The sequence below is a fragment of the Erigeron canadensis genome, chromosome 2 (genome assembly GCF_010389155.1).
Source record: "Erigeron canadensis isolate Cc75 chromosome 2, C_canadensis_v1, whole genome shotgun sequence".
NCBI classification, from domain to species: Eukaryota; Viridiplantae; Streptophyta; class Magnoliopsida; order Asterales; family Asteraceae; genus Erigeron; species Erigeron canadensis.
Window position 1 is genome coordinate 45032968 of NC_057762.1, and position 19550 is coordinate 45052517.

General features: G+C 32.9%; 3 protein-coding genes across 3 annotated transcripts; 2 read left to right on the plus strand and 1 right to left on the minus strand.

Moving 5' to 3' along the window:
- The first annotated feature begins 1316 nt into the window (after window positions 1–1316).
- On the plus strand, window positions 1317–2627 carry LOC122586600 (F-box/kelch-repeat protein At1g80440). The gene has a single exon (XM_043758581.1). It carries the CDS (start codon window positions 1462–1464, stop codon window positions 2518–2520), a length of 1059 nt encoding a protein of 352 aa, XP_043614516.1. The 5' UTR covers window positions 1317–1461; the 3' UTR covers window positions 2521–2627.
- LOC122586599 lies at window positions 2593–7442 on the minus strand. The gene is made up of 5 exons (XM_043758580.1): window positions 7275–7442; window positions 5780–6864; window positions 4947–5635; window positions 3541–3597; window positions 2593–3044 (listed from the first exon to the last, which is right to left on the minus strand). The coding sequence occupies exons 2-5, from the start codon at window positions 6750–6752 to the stop codon at window positions 2799–2801; spliced, it is 1965 nt and encodes a 654-aa protein (XP_043614515.1). The 5' UTR covers window positions 6753–6864; window positions 7275–7442; the 3' UTR covers window positions 2593–2798.
- Window positions 7443–18498: 11056 nt separating this feature from the next.
- On the plus strand, window positions 18499–19137 carry LOC122588347 (thionin-like protein 2). Its single transcript, XM_043760455.1, has 2 exons — window positions 18499–18811; window positions 19064–19137. The coding sequence occupies exons 1-2, from the start codon at window positions 18499–18501 to the stop codon at window positions 19135–19137; spliced, it is 387 nt and encodes a 128-aa protein (XP_043616390.1).
- The last annotated feature ends 413 nt before the right edge of the window (window positions 19138–19550 follow it).

Here is a 19550-nt window from a genome sequence, read left to right on the forward strand (position 1 = left end):
AGTGATTTTTATACGAGAGTCTGATGTGTTTTTTCTTTAATTTGGATGCAAACTCAGTATTGAATCCCAATTAAAACAACACACTGATTTTGTTTGAGTGAACCTTTATATCTAGATAGTAGAGGCACGGTTAAAAACTTAAAATTAAGAAGAGGAAAAAAAGAAGCTTACATTCGTATATTGTCAAATAGGGGCAAGTTATCTAGAAGGAAAATAATCGTAATGATTATGTGAGATGAATTTTTGGTGGATTACATCTCACGCCTCTTCTATGAGAAGGGCTAAAAAAGGTTGCGGTACATATTTTATGAGGATGTATATACTGATCCTAACAAAAAAAATTAAGCCTTGTAATAAGTATAATAATTTTCGTAACGAAATGAGAAAACTATTAAAATCATGAATTGAAACGGATAAGGTTTTCTTTAAACACTGGAGATAATAAAAATAAGGGGAAAGAAAATCATAATTCATGTATTAAACACTCAATGATTTAGATAAATTTTTAAGTATGTATATACTCTGGGAATGATTCGTTCTAATTCACTAGATTATTAGATAAGATTACGAAAATATAATGAACTATCCATTATTGACAAATGATTCTTCCTGACTCATTTCATTATGATTTAATGTTAAAAATGGAAAGAAAAAATAAATAGAGAGCGTACGTGTTGTAAGAGAAATACGAGTAATTTGTTTACTTAAAATTTTTACTTAATGACCCTTTTAGGAATTCGATATCATTACACAGTTTACATTCATTACAGGAGATAAAACTATTTCCCATGATAACATTGGGAAAGGAAACTCAAAAACATGAGATAAGTCAAACAACGAAGACATAAATCAAATGTTGTTGAATTCTCTCCTATCGTATAACTTTGACAACATATGTGGATAAATTTTGTACGTTTTCTTTATTTATAAGATATAGTTTTCCATTTTCACTTGCTCATGTGATAAGAATGATTATGAGACTGCACTAGGAAGTAGACGGATATATCTCCATGTTATATATAGAAAACCATTAACGGGAAAAACCAAAACAAAATACGGCCGAAGATTCATTTCTATTATATGTAAGTTTGTTTTTATATCTATACTATATTATATTATAGTCCCAATTGCAATGCCAAAATACAATGGGTCCGTCACCCCCTGTCCGTTAAAACCTCCTTTTCATCTCTTATCGTTTCCCCGCCTCACTCTCCCACTCTCCCTCTCTTTATTACCTTCTAGAAACCTTTACATACAATCTCTATCTCTATATCTCTCTATATCTATATATAAATATCTCTCTCAATCTCTCCCTCTCATTCTCTCTCTATATGTATATTTAACCTTATTATTCCTTCATCCTCACTCTTCACTTAAGATTCTTTTTTATCAAATATTTCTCTGCTGTTTCAACTTCTTCTTTTTATATATATTTTTTTAACTTTCCAGAATTTATAATTCATGGATCTTATTCCGGGTCTACCCGATGATATCGGGCTAGAATGTTTGATTCGACTTGATCATACCCAATTCCCATCAGCAGCTTCCGTTTGCCGGGGCTGGAAATCCGAAATTGAACTTTCTTCATTTCGGACCTATCGGAAATCCGCCGGTTTGTCCCGGAGGATTATCGTAATGGTTCAAGCACAAACCGACCCGACCAGGAAACACGGGTTGCGGAAATACTCAGCTGCACCGGTTTACCGTCTCACTGTTTACGAACCCGATACGGGTAAATGGGGCGAGTTGAACCCGATACCCGGCTTCTCAAATGGGTTGCCACTCTTTTGTCAGATTGCTCCAGTCGGGTGTAACCTTGTGGTGATGGGTGGGTTAAACCCAGATAACTGGGAAACTTCGAATTTTGTCTTTGTTTATAATTTTGTGTCTGCCACGTGGCGACGTGGGCCCGATATGCCAGGGTGTACAAGGTCGTTTTTTGGATGTGCATCTGATAATGATCGGAGGGTGTTTGTAGCCGGCGGACATGACAATGAGAAGAACGCACTCCGATCAGCGATGGCGTATGACGTGGTGGAGGACGAATGGACCTCGCTTGCTGACATGGCAGATGAACGTGATGAGTGTAAAGGTGTTTTCCACCGTGGCAACTTTTATGTAATTGGTGGGTATAGTACTTCAATGCAAGGGCAGTTTGGGAAAACTGCAGAGTGTTTTAATTTGTCCACGTGGCAGTGGGAGGTAACAGATAATGACTTCTTGAGTGGTGACACGTGTCCTAGAACCTGTGTCAATGGAGGGAATGGCGTTGTGTATATGTATCAAGATGGCGCGGTTGTAGCACTTGATCATTCCTCTAGAATCAGGATCCCAAGCACGATGGATAGCGTGCCTTGTTTAATCGGTTTGGAAGGTCAGTTGTTGGCCGTTGGATCAGTCGGTTTTGGCAGAACCCATGGAGTGTACACGTTGGATTTGAAAAGCTCCACCTGGACAAAGGCGGATGTGCCGGAAGTGTATTCCGGCCATGTTCAGTCAGGTTGCTGTTTAGAGATATGAATATCAGTTTTGTTTCTCAAAATGTAATATACAAGTTATAATAGGTATCAAACAAAGCTATTGTCATGTAACTTTGATAGTGAAATACCTTTCTATTATTCTTTTAACTCACAAAACTTAAATTAAAAAGAACTTGTGAATAGCTTATAAAGTACGAAAGAACCCAAAAAGGGAAATAAATACTATAATGAAACGAAACATGTTTGTACGGAGGTTGCTTTACTGCAGCCATCATTTCCCCGTGATGAAACGAAAATCATGAGCAGCAGTAAGCAAATTTACTTTACTTTCATGGTGTTGTAAAGAACCTGCCAAAAAATCCTGTACATGTGCTTTTTCAAGTACATTTTCTTCACTTTTTCTCTCCCTTCGAGTCCCATACGTTGTCGTTCTGATGGGTTTTTGAGAAAATATTGAAGGTTTTTGGAAAGAACCGGCGTTCCTTGATGTCCTATGGGATGTAGAAGACCTGTCACATTGTGTTCCACAATCTCTTTCGTTCCTCCTGCATCTGTTCCCAGCACCTACTCGTAGTAAGACACAACGCGTATAATGTGAGATTCTAAAGTAGGTAGTCGTAAACGAGGTGAAACGGCTTGAATACATTCACTATCTGACTAAAGACTATAACCAACCTCAATCCAAATTTTGTCAGGCAACATCCTTTTATTTAATTTTAATTTGCTACGGCAATAGACTTCGAAAATAACCTGGATTTTAAGGTAATTTGATCTAGTAGACTAGTACCCGCTCTAAAATGACAAAGAGGCAACAGTTAATGTATTGGTACTTTTAACCATGTTTTCTGATATTACATTGACTTGATGACTGAAAACAGGTTTAGTAAGATAATGACCTTTAATCAGGTTTCTTATAGAACTTTGATGACTTTCTCTAAAAGACGTAATGAAGTATTTTATGTTCAACAGAAAAATGATCCAGGAGATTAAGTAGCAGGATTTGAATGTTAAAATTTTGCAGTGCATAAGAAAGCATGGTATATACGGAGTAGTATCTTACTGGAATACCGAATGCCATAGCTTCAATAGTAACTCTTCCAAATGTTTCTCCAATCCCCTGCACATTCAGTCAATAATATGGTGTACAATTTTACTAGATAAATGTAAAAGATCATACGACACTTTACAACATTTCAGAAATCAATCTCCTACATTGGCATCATATTAGTATTTTACAATAAATCACATGCTATAAATGTTTAATCACTCGTTAACATATTTGACAATCATCACGAATTGATGGCCCTCAGTCCCTCACATAAAAGGTGAGAGGGACAAGCACTTTCCAATCCCTTTGATGCCCTTCTAGTAAAGTACAAAGAAAAAAAAGTCTTTTTTTCATGCCATTTGTTGTTTTTGATGCCACTTATCATATATACCACATAATTTCATTTTATCCTGTATAAGTCTCATTGTATTTGTAGATGTCGAAATCTTGACTCGTTTACTTATGAATGAGTATATTTGCGTTCTGTTATCTTATCGGATTAAATGAATGGGTACAATTTGAAAAATGGTGCTAAAAAAGAAACGAGGCAAACGGGCTGAACAAACTGACATTTATCTAAGTGTTTGCATCAAAACCCCAAAAATTTTTTTATTCAAATCAGAATATTGTTGTAACAATTTCATAATCAAAATAAAGAGAGAAAACCGTAAAGGCTTTATCATATAAGATAATTGACATGCACACAATTCTTAACTCAGGCTACTTTGTTTTTCATAACTCCAAACGAAAAAAGGATCAAGTAAATGCACCATGACTACCTATGTATCACAGACTTCCACCATAGCTTTTGATATACTTAATACAATGCCTACCATAATAATAGATATGGAATCTACACAAAATTGGTCTAAATGATGTCATGACGTAACATTTGCATACTTGTGTTCGAAATTTACACTCTAAAGTAATCAAGTTAATAAAACAACGCCGGAAATGAGCTCCTACATACAAAAGTCACGTAATTTCAACAAGGCCTTGAATTAGCAAATTTGATAGTTTATCAGAAAAGAAAACAAACACCTTAATAAACTAATGATGCAAGTTTGCCACATACACAAAACAAACGACTTCGATTGGTTCCATATTGAGGTGTCAAGCTTGACCATTTACTAGTGAATGAGCCAATTTGAGTTATGTTTTATCTCTAATGGGTCAGACGCCAAAGTATATTACTATTGCATAGAAGCTCTTTAACCAGTCTACTGAAAATTATAAGTTTGTTCCTATTACTGACGCACAAATTATTCATCTGTTTTTTTTTGGACAAAATTGCTAGGGTAAACCAACCTGACCAATGAAATATCTGTTTTGACCTCACCCAACCTGTCTGACCAGACATTTTGCCACATATACTCAAGTATATAGGTACGATAGGATATCTTGCAGAGACTAGTTACCTGGGAATTTATAACGTAGACATCTGCTGCCGAGTAAATTGAGGCAACACGTGTTGATGCCGGAGTCCACAGCACTGATTTTGGCAAGTCTGAGTGATTAGCTAAGAAACTAAGTAGCCCCTTAACATAAACCACCTTATTGCTCTTTGAACCAACTGAACCAATTAGAAGCTTGATATCTTGGTGTTGCTTCTCTTCACTCCCCCTCAACATTTTTCTTGAACCTTCACCAGCATCAACCAATCCTCCTAGTTTTCTTTCACTGGCCAAATTTACTGATTCAAGAAGCAGAAAATGGCCCTTTCCTGGGTTTATACTGCTTAACGTTATGACGAGCATATCACTATCTTTAAGTCCCATTTCTTTTCTGACTGCTTTTCTCAATAGCAATCGTTTTTCCAGCATTTTCTCAGTGCTGAATGAAGGGGTATTTAGGGAACAAGATATGGCAGCTACAAAAGCTAGTTCATCATTGACAGAGAGGGGAATTAAAGAAGGTGCAGATTTGAATTTAATATTTTCTTCTTCACACCAAGCTAGCCATTGTTTAGATTGAGATTCAGAAAGGAATACCAACATTTTTACTCGATTTAGAACAAGCTTAGAGCGATCAAAATACTCCCGTCTGTTCTCCATGATCCACCATACAAGTTGACGTGTCCCAGCCACTGAGTGGTCAAGATATTGTTCTGTGGTCATTTAAGTAATTGTTATTTAATATATGCAAAGTTTTACTATCTACACAGCTTCATGATTTCATACACGTAAGTTTTTTTTTTGAACAGATTCCTACACATAAAGTTAATAGATAAATTATGAGAAAGAGCTCTCACCAATCCATGATGCGCAGACAGCTGAACCTGCAATGACAAGATCTGCTTTCATGGCAGCTTTGAAACTGAGCTTATCTTTATCCTCAAGAACTTTGATCTTTTTTCTCGCAAGTTCTGGAAGCAATCCACCCCGTCTGCTAAGAGCAACTACTGAAACTGTGGCCCCACAGCTCAAAAGCTCTGATGCCAACTCCATCATTGAAAGTGGAGCTCCAGTCATTGAAAGCTCGTGAAATATCAAAACAAATTTTCGAGACCATACCAGACGAGCAAACTGACTCTTCCTATCACAAGTTCCTGATCGCTTCCCAGGACTCCATTCTAAAACACTATCTTCTATTGAACCAAATGGACCAACTAGCATCCCATAAGTAGCGTTCGTCTGTGGAATTTCTTCTTGTTGGATATCAACATCATTACTGCGAACAGTTTCCAAAACCTTCTTTTGATTCCCACGTTTTGAACGAGAACGTCTTGACCTTTTGCTTTTTTTCTTTATAGTCACGATGCTATGTGAAACACCACCACTTCCATTCTTGGTCAACACCACATCAATCTTATTTACATCAGACCGATTGACGTTGATCACAACTTCATCCGTCAATGAATCATTACTCGCACTCAAATCCCTCCTATAAACTTGTTCAGACTCCGAACTCTCATCACCTTCATCATTTCCTCCGAAAATCCCCTCCTTGTTGTCACCATGAGCCCACCTTGACTGGATATAAAACCCGGCATAAGCCCAAAGCGTGATCAAAAGCAACCAAAGCACTATACGGTTACTCCTAAAACAATTAGTACTAAATCCACCTCCAAATCCACCACCTCTCCCATCCCTTCTAGGCGTCCGACTAGAATTTAATCTTCTAAAGGAAGGAGAGCCTCTAGGTGATGACGCTTTACCTGATAATATAGACTTCACCACCGGCCTTGATGTCTGTCTACCTGAATTCCGATTATATTCATCCATATTCTCTATCAATTCGCATTACACATCATTCGTAAAACTATGCAAACCTATATTTAACATATTAGAACCTTCCGCACAAATCGGACTGTCACACGAATCCTAGAGTTGCATCCTACAAATGTATTCAAAATCATTGCTCATCAGAGATTTATTTAACTTAATACAAAATTAATTAGCTTCTAATAATGAAGTTTAAACAAATAATTAACTATCAGACTTATAAAACTATTAATGAACTTTCAGAATATGAGTAAAAGCTTAATTAATTAACATATAAGCACTACTATCACTATATATAGGTTATAATATAAGTCCTGCAGCAACATCGGAGTAAAATTTTTGAAATAACCGAATATATCAGTTAAAAACTTAATTGGCATTTAATCACAATAATGTAAAAATCCAAATCTATTAAACATAATAAAAGTTATAAAAATAAATAAATAAATATATAGTCCGATTGCGAAATTTTGGAATAAATAGTAAAATAAGGAATGACAATTATACATGTAAGTAACTGACCGTTGAATTTAAGAGAGATCAATGAAATGAGGATCCCGCCGGAGCTGAGCAACTAATTAGATCTTACTTAATCTTCGTAATTTGAAAATGTAAGTAAAATTTTACAGTGAAAGAGGTCAGTTTCGAAATTCAGGTTTTCCGGAGCTATATAAAGTTGATGATTAGAGTGTATATAATATAGATAAGATATATGTAATAATTGAGTTTGAGTGTCAAGTTGAAGTTGTTAAGAAGAAATAGTAGTAACAAAATTTTCAAACCAAAAAAAACAGTACTCCTTTTATTATTTTACTATTATATTATATGGGAAAATGATTTATGATGTTAACATCATCTTTGTTGGATGATGTTGCTCTCATAAACTCACTTAAATTAATTTCTACACAAGTCATAAAAAGCCCCCCATGATTTTAATGGTTCGTAAGAGCAACATCATCTAACCAAAATAATGTTAACATATCCCCATATTATATTCTTATAATGGAGTGAGTGAGTGAGTGAGGGTTGTTGGCGTGTGAGAGTCAGAGAAGAGATGAAAAATAACCATTCCGATACTTACCGATGGCACTGTTCTTTTTTCTGATTATACAAAACGAATTCAAGAGAGAGATTAAGGACGGGTTTAATTTTTACATTAGTTGTTGGAGGGACACGTTTGATGCAAAAGAATCTTACAGTTGTACTGTGGCATTTATATCTAGAAAATAATATTCTTTAATCGATACATCTCAAGGTTAATCTAAATTAAGTCAAATATGATATTTTTTCCCCACCTATTAAAATTGTCATACTTGAAATATTTATTTTTAAACTTTGATTTTTAATATAATTTTTTATATTATATAAAACGAGAACAGTAATCGCACGTTACGACGGTAATGGAGGTGTCGGGGTGGTGATATAATGGCGACGGCGGCGGTGACGGTGGTGGGTGATCTACATGACGGGTTTCGCCCTTAGCCGTACGGGCTCCGCCCTCAGATTTAAAAATTGGTCGAAAGTATATCGAATGACCACTCTAATGAAAGAACATGAAAAGAACATGAAATTTTAAGAACACCCATATAATTTTTATAATTTATCGATATACGGTTTTTGAGATAAAAATTTTTGAATGAATTGAAAAAATGTGAATTTAGTGATTTTTAATAACTAAATTTTTTTACATAAAAAACAATTTTATAGCTTAATATTGAAATCTCTTATGTTAAAACTTGAAAACGGGTTACGAGATGCGAAATGCACACCTGCAAAGCCAAATGCCGAGATATATATGACTCCATGTATGTGCGGGATGGACTGTCGAAAGAAGCCTTCGGTTTTTACTTTTTAAGTTGATGTAATACTATATGTTTTTGTGTCGTTAAAAAAAAATCTATGTTTTTGACAATTCTTCGTGTATTAATAAACCTCTTACTTTATACTAACATGCACAATGCGGCGGCGGTGGCGGCAATTCGGTGGTGACGGATGTCGACGGCGATTGATGGTGGTGACAACTATTAGTGCATGCTATTTATCAAAATGTAATTAATATAATTGTTAGTTTAAAAAGTTAAGGGACTGATGAATTGATGATATATTTATTTCATTTGAGGTGTGTGTATTGTATTTAAGGTGTGTTTCTTTTTAATAAGGAGTTAGATGAAATACTTAGAAAAATAATGATAGAGTTTTTTTCTAAAATGGATAAGTTATTAAAACGAAATATATCGTTTAAACAAAATAATTCTTTGTTATTTAATTTACTTGTTACATTTATTTAAATTTAAAAGTAAAATGCATCTTTCGTCCATGGGCAATTTTCAACGCACACTAGGTGTAAAATACTTCTAATCAACTAGGCTTTTTTTTATTATTATGATTCTTTTATGCAGATTACATCAACTTCTTTTAATCGATAGTTATATATGAGCCATCTATTTATCGTTAAATTTCTTTTATTTAATAGTATAATAATAATAATCACACATCGACTCAAAAGTCATAATTTATATATTCATAATGTAACAAGTTTTATCATTATAGATATTTCACTCAAATTTATTCATACTTTACTTGTTTGTACTGTATTTATATATATTTATTATAGATTTTTCATGGAATTTTTTTTTTTAACGTTCGTGTCATGGAACGGCTAGCCGTTACATCTATACGGGGAGACAGTCACTAGCGACCGATCCACGAAGTCAAGGACCACAGGGGGGAAACTCACCAATTTAACTGATACAGAAAGCTCGACGTTAAATTGAAAGTAAAACCTCGTCTGCTCAGACTCGAACCCTGGTCTTTCAGGATCCAAGAATCATTACAAGACTTCTAAATGCCGTTGGGGTTTTTAACCCATTGGCTCATGGAATTTATTTTATTTGTCCACTTTTTTTAACGTACATTTAATATGGGCAAAATAATATATTTGGATTACTATAATATACCATTTTTGTACTTAATAATGTAATATAATATTTTATTTTAATAAAATAAAATTGTGATGATTTCATTTTATTTCAAAAAAGACTTCTATATTATGTTAGTATATAAATTTGATATTCTTATGACCTCATCTAAAAAAAATCAAAAGTGGACAAAATAAAGAAAATATAGTAAATTATTTCAAGATATCTTGGATTTAAAATAATTTTAGTAGATAATCAAGGAAAATTTCTATTAGGATCGAAATTGAATTAGGAAACAAATTTGTAGATCAAAATTAATTATTGTAACTATTTTGGAGTTAAGAGATATGAATTTGAATTATCATTACATTTTTTTAACATAGCTAATGTGTTGTATACGTTATGATTTTCATACAAATTATAATCTTAATATCGTTTACTTAAAATATAAAATATAAAATTCATTGTGTTGTATTTAAAAAAACTCAAATTCTATTCAGGTGCCTGTATAATTTACGGGTTGATTAGCTAGTTAACTCAATAGTATATGGAGGTTTATACTTCTCATTTATAATATTTTCTATTTAAAAAGTAAATATTTGTATAGTTAAATATAACAATTGTTCTTTCTTAATTTATAAGCATATATTGTGTTGATAGAATGTGTATTATTGCTTAAATATGCTTATAGTGAATAAGTAATAAAATAAGTTAATTTTAAACACCGGATAGTATTTTTTTTTTTTGAGACATTAAATTTTCGGGGTTGAAATAATATTCAGAACCAAACTAGAGAATTCAGAGAAAAATCTTAAAGAGTTGTCACTTAAAAGAGTCAAAATCAAAACTTATTGATAACAACCTCACAAGTCTCCTAGATCATAGTCTTCAAGCATTTATCGGTTGATATGTAGCTTATTGACACCGGATAATATGTTATCTCAAGCAACTATTTTACAAAATAAATTGTTAGTATATTTGAAAAGTATCATATCTTTATATGCATTTGTGTTTTATGAAAAGATTTGACTTACTTCAAAACTCTATTATTTACTTTATAAACAAGGCCTTCTTCATGTAGACCAACATGATATTGTATTTATGTATACAATTAATGTAGTTACATTTTTGTAATAATTTTGATATTAATCAAGTACTATCAATCCAATCCAATTCACAAAATCTTGCATTTCATTAAGAAAAATTAATTTGCCTCTATATATAAAATCAAGAGAAGAGGAGTATCAAGAAAGTGAACAAACACAAAATTTAGTTTCAAACTGAAAATGGAGGACAAGAAAATAATGATCGTTACGATGATGATTACAATGATTATAACACCGGGGATGAAGATAGTTGTTGTAGCACAAACTGCCCCAAGTACTCCTCCAATTCCTTTTACAAGTTGTTACGGCAGATGCTTCTTTTTTTGTATGATCCAACCCTTAAATGCGTGTACATGTAATTCAACGTGTCTTACAAAATGTCTCAATACGCCTACTACAACACCAATGGCTACGGACAAACATTATGCACAAGGTCTTGCTTATTGCAAGCTTGGTTGTGCTACTTCTTTGTGTTCTAATCTTAGCCAACCACACAATCCTAGTACGTATTCCGTCAATCTCTCTCTCTCTCCTTTTTTTTTTTAACAGCGAAAGTTCCATTGTTTTTACTCACCACTGCTAAATTTAAACATTGTTCTTTTTCTCGAGAGGCGAAATACCTATACATTATTTTCAAAAAGTTAAAGTTACTTTTCCTGACTGTTGTTATAATAAAAGATTACGTGGAAATAAAGGAAATGTGATTTGGTAGGATTTTTTTTTTTTTTTGGGTAAAAACACAATGGAATATCATTGTTGGTTTGTTTTCGTGATGTCACGTTAAGGCATATGCTGGTTCACGGAGGCAATCCGTTTAAAGTTATTCAACTTTGTTGATACATATTCATATGTTTGATCTTTGAGGTTTGTTTCATGTGATTTTTCGTTTCAGATGTAGAAAGCATGGGAAGATGTGTGGATTCTTGTTCTAGCAAGTGCAACATTAGCTATCTTTGATTAATTGGGAGCATGTATGGATGATCAATTGTATTGTAATGATAGATCGATACTCCATTTTGAGCTTATTATTGACTATGCGGAGAATTATAAGTTATCAATAATAATTTTGATTATCTGTATATTATAAGACAATTTTTTTTTATTGAAATCATTTCAATGCAGTCCATTAATCACCCTTCCCAATTAGCAAAATCGTTTAACAATACATGAGAGTTGTATTCATAGTCGTTAGTATCGTACAATACACGATACGTCTCGTACGAGTTGTATCAAAACTCAAAGAAAAAGTAATGTAGTGTCTCAGACAAAGTTTTGACTTGGTTCGATACGATACAGTTCGCTAAAATGAAAATTTTTTTTTTTTTTTATAAATATCTTTCATACAACGAATTTATTACTAATGAATGTTTAAATGTATTTAAGTTATATATATATATATATTATAATAAAATCATATATATAATAATAAATGTTTGCCTCTCTACCTAAAGTAGGTGTAAGGCTGTCTACGTCATATTTCTCTCATACCCGGACGCTCGTTTGGATTGAGTACCGTTGTTGTTGTATAATAAAATCATATAAAAAACTGATAATTATAATAAATATAATAATATCATCAATATATGTATGTTTTTTTACACACATTATACTTTTTTACTATATAATTTTCATTTTTATCTCTCTTATGATACAAAACACGATATGGAGTCATGATTTAAAAACTCATAGAACGAGTCGACATCGAGAACTATGGTTGTATTAACTTTAATTTCTATTTGGCCTTCAAGCCAAAAAATTCTTCAAATAGTAAATTAAAACATACAAGATAAATGTACGCGGGCCACCCTAACAAAACTCAGTATGACACATTATCCATATATCCGCATGTATATAGGAGTTTGTTGGCAAAAGACAAAGACAGGGATTTTTGGAAGTCTATAAATCTTTAAGGGTAAATTACTCATATGTATCTGAGTATGTGTCAAAATTTTACTTTTTGTACCTCAAAGAGATTAATTACGTGAATCATATCCAGAGTTGTCAAATTTGCACACTCACCATACCTTCGCCTAACGGAGACTAATGGATCGTTAAATTTGATCATGCGCCACTCACATGTGAGGGTATAAACGTATTTTCTTATATCTGCCCTTCTTCTTTGAGGTACAAAAAGTGAAATTTTGACACCTACTCAGGTACCATTTGTGTAATTTACCCTAATCAATATAAAACACTATATATATATACATATATATATATATAATCATAATAGTTTTGGAAATCTATTTAATCTACCCATGTTCTACATCAAAAACCGATCCTAATCATCCCTAGAAAGTCACATTCCAATCGATCTAAAGCTTCAAAAATATATAAAAAAAAATGGAGGTGGTTTTCGATGGTGTTGCCCAAAAAACCCTAGGCTTTGATTCGAATGTTTCTTCTATAAATCGGTCCAATTACAATCTTAGATCTTATTCTTCATCTTTTTTTTTGTGGCTGATTCGTTCATTCTTGAGCATCATGAACCGATCTCTCCATAAAAATCGGTTGAAAACCCTAATTCCTTCATATAACCGCCGCCTGCCACCACTCAACCACCATCGGTCGCTGCTTCTGGAGGGGCTGCCAGCCACCAGATTAATTCCGATCAGATTCAAGTTTTTGGGGAGAAAAACTCGGCTGCCACATAAGAAAACCATTTTTTTTTCTTTTTTTTGAAATACACAAATGGTATAAATGGCTGGTGCTGCTATCACTAAAATGATTCATCCTAGGTTCAAGTATAAAAGTTGGCATAAATATTTACAGAAGAAAAAACAAAATCAACTTGACTGGACCATTATCTATTAGGGTAAATAATACAAATGGTACCTGAGTAGGTGTTAAAATTTCACTTTTCGTACCTCAAAGAAAAAGGGCAGATGTGGGAAAATATGTTTATACCTTCACATGTGAGTGGCACATGATCAATTTTAATGATCCGTTAGTCTCCGTTAGGCGAAGGTATGGTGAGCGTGCAAATTTGACAACTCTGGGTATGATTCATGTAATTAAATTCTTTGAGGTATGTGTAACATCCTAAACTTTTCGATCTTTGACCTTGACTTTGTCGTTAGTCAATCGACAACTTCTATCATTTAACTGTTAGTGATCTTTGACGGCGTTAGTCTCTTTAACTGCTAGGTGATTAATTAGTTGTTAAATGATAGTTAAGGTTCCTTATATGTGGATATATAATTGAGTTATGTGATGCTAAAATGGTGTGTCGGTTAACATTATGTGCTTAAGACGTTAATTAGTCATCCGTTAGTGTACGTATTAGCTTCGGGCCTTAGTTTTTATGCTAAAATGACATTTTGGACTTGTTGGTGTGGACTTTAGCCTAGCCCAATCCTTATGCACGAAAATTAAAGACAAAATCTGGTCCATTAGGTTAAACCAAGTATGCTAACCTCCTTTTAAATAATCATTATCATCTAATAACCTATTTTTCCTTAAGTTTTACCATTCTCACACTTTTCTTCATTCTTTTTCTCTCAAATTTTGTGGATCACTTCCTGGAAATCAGTAGGTATTATATTCTTGTTCATTATGTGTTCGTTACAACGATCCTTGCTTGTGTCTAGAGATTTTCATACCGAAAATTAACGTTTTCGGAGATATTTTGGGATCTCAATGATGACGAATATACAAGAAGGTTTAAGCACAGTAAAATCATTCTTTTTTGATGTATTTTAATGTTATGTAGTTATTTAAAATGATCTTGATTCACACATATGGATTTCAAAGCCGATTTGTAACGTGTTTAACATCTTTTTCTTTAGATCCGGAGAAATAAACATTTAAAAATGGATTTTCTTCTGGAGTTAGATTCTCTACTGAAAATCATGAGTTTTGCAAAAAGAATCACTTGATTTGGTTGAATAACGAATCGGGAATCTTGTTTTAAAGTTTTATAAACATGTTGTAACGTTTCTATCGTTTTATTTTTAAGCAGAATATTAAAACGAAATATTTTCTGAAGTTATATTCTTTATTGAAAAGAGAAGATTTTGCAGAAAGAATGGTCTAAATCCGTTAGATAACGAAGTAGATATCGTGTTTTGAAGTTTCACATACATTTAGCAATTATTTGAAAAAAAAAAAAAAGAAAGAAAGCAGCTTTATTTGTTCCAAAGCCCCGTCGAGAACCATGTCACATCAGGTGACATCATGCTGCATCATCTTGCTGATGTCTCCATGATGTCAGCAGCTATCAGAATTTGCAGTTTTAGTCCCTGCAGTTTCATATTCGTCGTTCCTGGTCCCTGAAGTTTCTGATTTGGCATAAACGGTTCCTGTAGTTTCAAAAATGATAGTTTTGGTCCCTGAAGTTTTTGATTTGACATAAACGGTCCCTGTAGTTTTAAAAATGACAGTTTTGATCCCTGTAGTTTTGAAAGTGACGATTTTGATCCCTATAGTTTGAAAAGTGACAGTTTTGATCCCTACAGTTTTGATCCCTGCAGTTCCGAATTGACATATTTGGTCCTTGCAAGATTGAAATTGTGTTTTGAATCTTGTGAGATTGAAATTGTAACTTTTGATCTTTATGGTTCAAAATTGAAATTGTTATTTTTGAATCTTGTGGTTCGAGATTGAAATTGTCATTATTGAACTAAAAGTTATTGAATATTTAACACATTAAATTAAACGTATTTACTAATAAAAGCATGATGTTTAGTCCTCATTAAAAGACAATGATAGTGAGTAAATTAGCAATTAATTGGACTCTTTTGTACATCGTAAGTTCTGAAGGTTTGAGCATTCATTGTTGAGTCTTAATTGGTGTGACACTTTGTTATTGCATTCTTATTAAGGTAAGATAACATCTTTCGTCACCTGAGGGTACAACAAAACATAATTTTTATAAGTTAAAACCTCAAATGGATATAATTGCATATTTGTATGATTATGGGATTATATGGGAGATTTTATGGGATATGTATGATTACCATTGATGATGTATGGTAAAATATTAATGCTTCAAAGGTATGATGTTATGCATGTGAAATGAAATGATGAAATATTTTATGAATATTTGCATGGCTTGAATACCTAGTCACTAGACATATGAATAGGATTGCCATGACACGTGCAAGATTAAGGGACCTAAAGTAAAAGATGATGTATGTGATTAGTTTAGGTGAAACTGTAGCCTAAGCTAATATAATTAAGAAGTCTCGAGCATATTTAAGATGTTGTGTTAAGCTTAACCCGTGCTAGTTCCTCGGAGCTAGGGCGTACGTGGTCACGTGGTTTGGGAATCATGATACCTCCCGTGGCATAGTTACGTTTGAGTATTCCGGGTGGAATAACTAACCACCATTGCGTAAAGGCATAAACGGTTTATTCAGTTGGAAATAACTTTGTCAATTCCTTAACGACGCCGATGGACCACCGAAAGGTTTACCCATCATGTCGGGTGTGAGGACTCCATGTATGGTCTACGACCACCTGCACACAAACCCCACATCCCTATGTAAGTGGCGTAAGTCACTTAGCCTACGTCTAGGCAAAGAAACAAAGTAAAGAAAGAAAGATAAGAAAGAAATGCTAGGCACATTAGGAATATGATGATCCTATTGTATTATGTTTATCTTGTGATGTGTTATGTATGTGATATTAACATTTGTGACATGTTTTGTTAATATATTATGAATCGGCAAATGTTTTCAAATTATGTTATCTTACTTAGCTAATTTATTAGCTAACACTTGTTCTTTGAAAATGTTGTGCCTTCAGGATAAGCAAGCTTGAGCTAGGAAAGGATTAGCTCGGTGAGATGGGTAGAAGTAATAAGAAAGACTAGCATAGATTGTTGAATGCTTAGACTTCCCTTAGCCTTACGTTTTTGGCTACTTTCATTTATGATTTATGAACATGTAATAATGATGACATTTATGTTGGTGCCATAACTTGGATTTCATTTATATTGTTTTGATGATGCACGTTAGTAACACCATTTTATAAAGGTACCATTCGGTTACGGATGTGGCAGTTTTAAAGTGATCCTTTTCCGCTAGTTTTTAAACGCCGTTTGGCAAAGTTTTTTGAAATCCAGATTTTTAAATGACGGGTGTTATAGTACGAAAAGTGAAATTTCGAGCATACTCAGGTAACATCTGTGTAATTTACTCAATCTTTAATTTGAATGGAAATGTCAAAATCCTCTAACTTTACAACTTTAGATAATCTCCGACATTCACAAAATAGATGAATATACATTTGCAGATTTTAAGTTCATTTATTCAGTTGTATTCATAGTTTTTTTTAACGAGTTAGTAGTTAATAGTTAGTATTCGAGACATCACAATGACATTTAATTAGATAGTATGCAAAGCTCAAACTATGCATGTGTGAGATGAAACTCATTTCTATAAATATACAAAGTGAGATATGAACCCTGACCCAAAGTCTAAGATTACCAATGGACCACCAATTGTGCCATTCGCACAAATTTGATGAAATTGACGTAAAAGATAGAAAAAGCCCAAAACAACTCTATGGACTATGGTCAGCCATTATAAGATGCTTCTATAATAACAACAATAGCCAAATAAAGATGAAAATATTTGGTAAATACAACAAACCTCAAGAAAGAATATTATTACTAAACACCTCTGCAATAAAGATTTGGACCAAGAAGGAAATTACATTTAACTTTACCCATCTTAGTCCAACACCCCTTAAAGTATCATTAGAGACATTTCACTCAATTTTATTCGTACCTTATTTGTTCATATTATATTTATAGAATTTACTTTATTTGGCCTCTTTATCTTAAGGTATATTTAATATGGTAATCAAGGGGTGAGATAATTTGAGACCACCTCTTATTTTAGGACCAACTAAGACCATTGATTTTTGTACATCATCATGATCTACTACGATATACAAGACTTTTTTGTAAAAACACTAAGACTTTCCGGCGATGGATCCATAGAAAAATCATGTGTAAGTTACTTACACATGTGTAACTTACACATGTGTAAGTGTGTAAGTTAACTTACACATGATTTTTCTGTGGGCCCGTCGCTTGAAAGTCTTAGTGTTTTTACGAACAAGTCTTGTATATCATAGTAGATCATGATGGTGGTATGAAACTTACGAAAATCAATGGTATTTTTTTGAACTTTTTTTAGTTGGTCTCAAATTATCTTTCCCTTGGTAATCAATATATATAGATTGCTTCAATTCTTTGTATATTGTATTCAATGCAATATATAACTAACTCAAGATAAATAGTATGTTCTTTCAAGTACCTACTTTTTTGAAATTAATTGGGCAATAAATTTGTATTGAAAATTTTCTCAGCTATATATGCATATTTGTGATTATGAAAAGATTTGACTTACAAATAAAGTTGTTTTTTTTTTTAGCAGTTGATATATGAAGTTCTTAACTTAAGAACTTTATAAACATGACCTTTTCATGTAACACCAACATGACTTATTATATATACAATCAATGTAATATATATTGCATTAACATATATTTATCGCACATATGACTGATATGTTAGTTTTGTATATACATCCATCTTTGTAACAATTTTACATTAATTAAGTGGGATCCATGCAACCCAATTCATAAAATAATTTACTTCAGTAACAAATCTGTTTTCTCTCTATATAATCAAAAACATATATATATATATTTATATATATACATACATCAAAAAATTAATAAACACACAACTTTAGTTTCCGAGAGATAATGGAGGACAAGAAAATAATGATCTTGACGATGATGATAACAATGATGGTCGTGGGGATGAAGACGATTGTAGCGCAGAATGCTACAACCCCCACTCCTATTCCTTTCACTAGTTGTTATAGCAGGTGCTTCTTCTTTTGTATGATCGAACCCCAGAATATGTGCACATGTACCTCAACATGTCTCAAAAAATGCCTCGACACGCCTGCTGCTACGCCAATGGCTATGGATGAACATACACTAAATCTTGGTTATTGCAAGCTTGGTTGTGCCACTTCTTTGTGCTCTAACATTAGCCAACTAAACAATCCTAGTAAGTATTAATCTTTCAATCTATTATTTGTTAATTGTGCCTCAAATTTTTAAAAGGAAAGAAGTTAGAACTTATTTCATTTTTCTCCACTTTGGTCTATGGAGATATGCGTGTGTTTATGGTTTTATGTATGTAACATATATTATTATAGTAACATGTTTATGGCTTTTAAAACTTGTTATCACATAGATATCACATATGTATATATTTCTAATAACTTTTGTTTCATGTGATTTGATTTTTCTTTTCCAGATGTACAAAGTATGGGAAGATGCGTGGATTCTTGTTCTAATAAGTGCACAATTAGTTATTATTTATCACCTTAATATTTGGGATACCTCAACCTTCTATGGAGATTGATTGTAATGGTAGATTTTGAGCAAATTGACTATGCAAAGAGTAATATTCGTAATAAATTATCATTAATAATTTTGATTAATCATATACTCGTATTATTTTTTATGATAACTATATCGTCTAGTTCGAGCCTGACCTCAAGTTATTATAATATGTTCGATCTTTACAAGTATTTGGTCACTTTATAGATGGTTTTAAACTCTCGACTTTGTGAAATTGTATGTTTTAACAAATTTCCTTATTGTTGAAAATGTACCTACAAAATATTAGTATCATTTAATTTATTGGTGTAAGGTGTGGGTTAGATTAAGGACTCCTTATTTTAGGGACTGTTAGAGACTCGATCTAGACCGTCCATTTTCATCAGATCTAATCACCACTC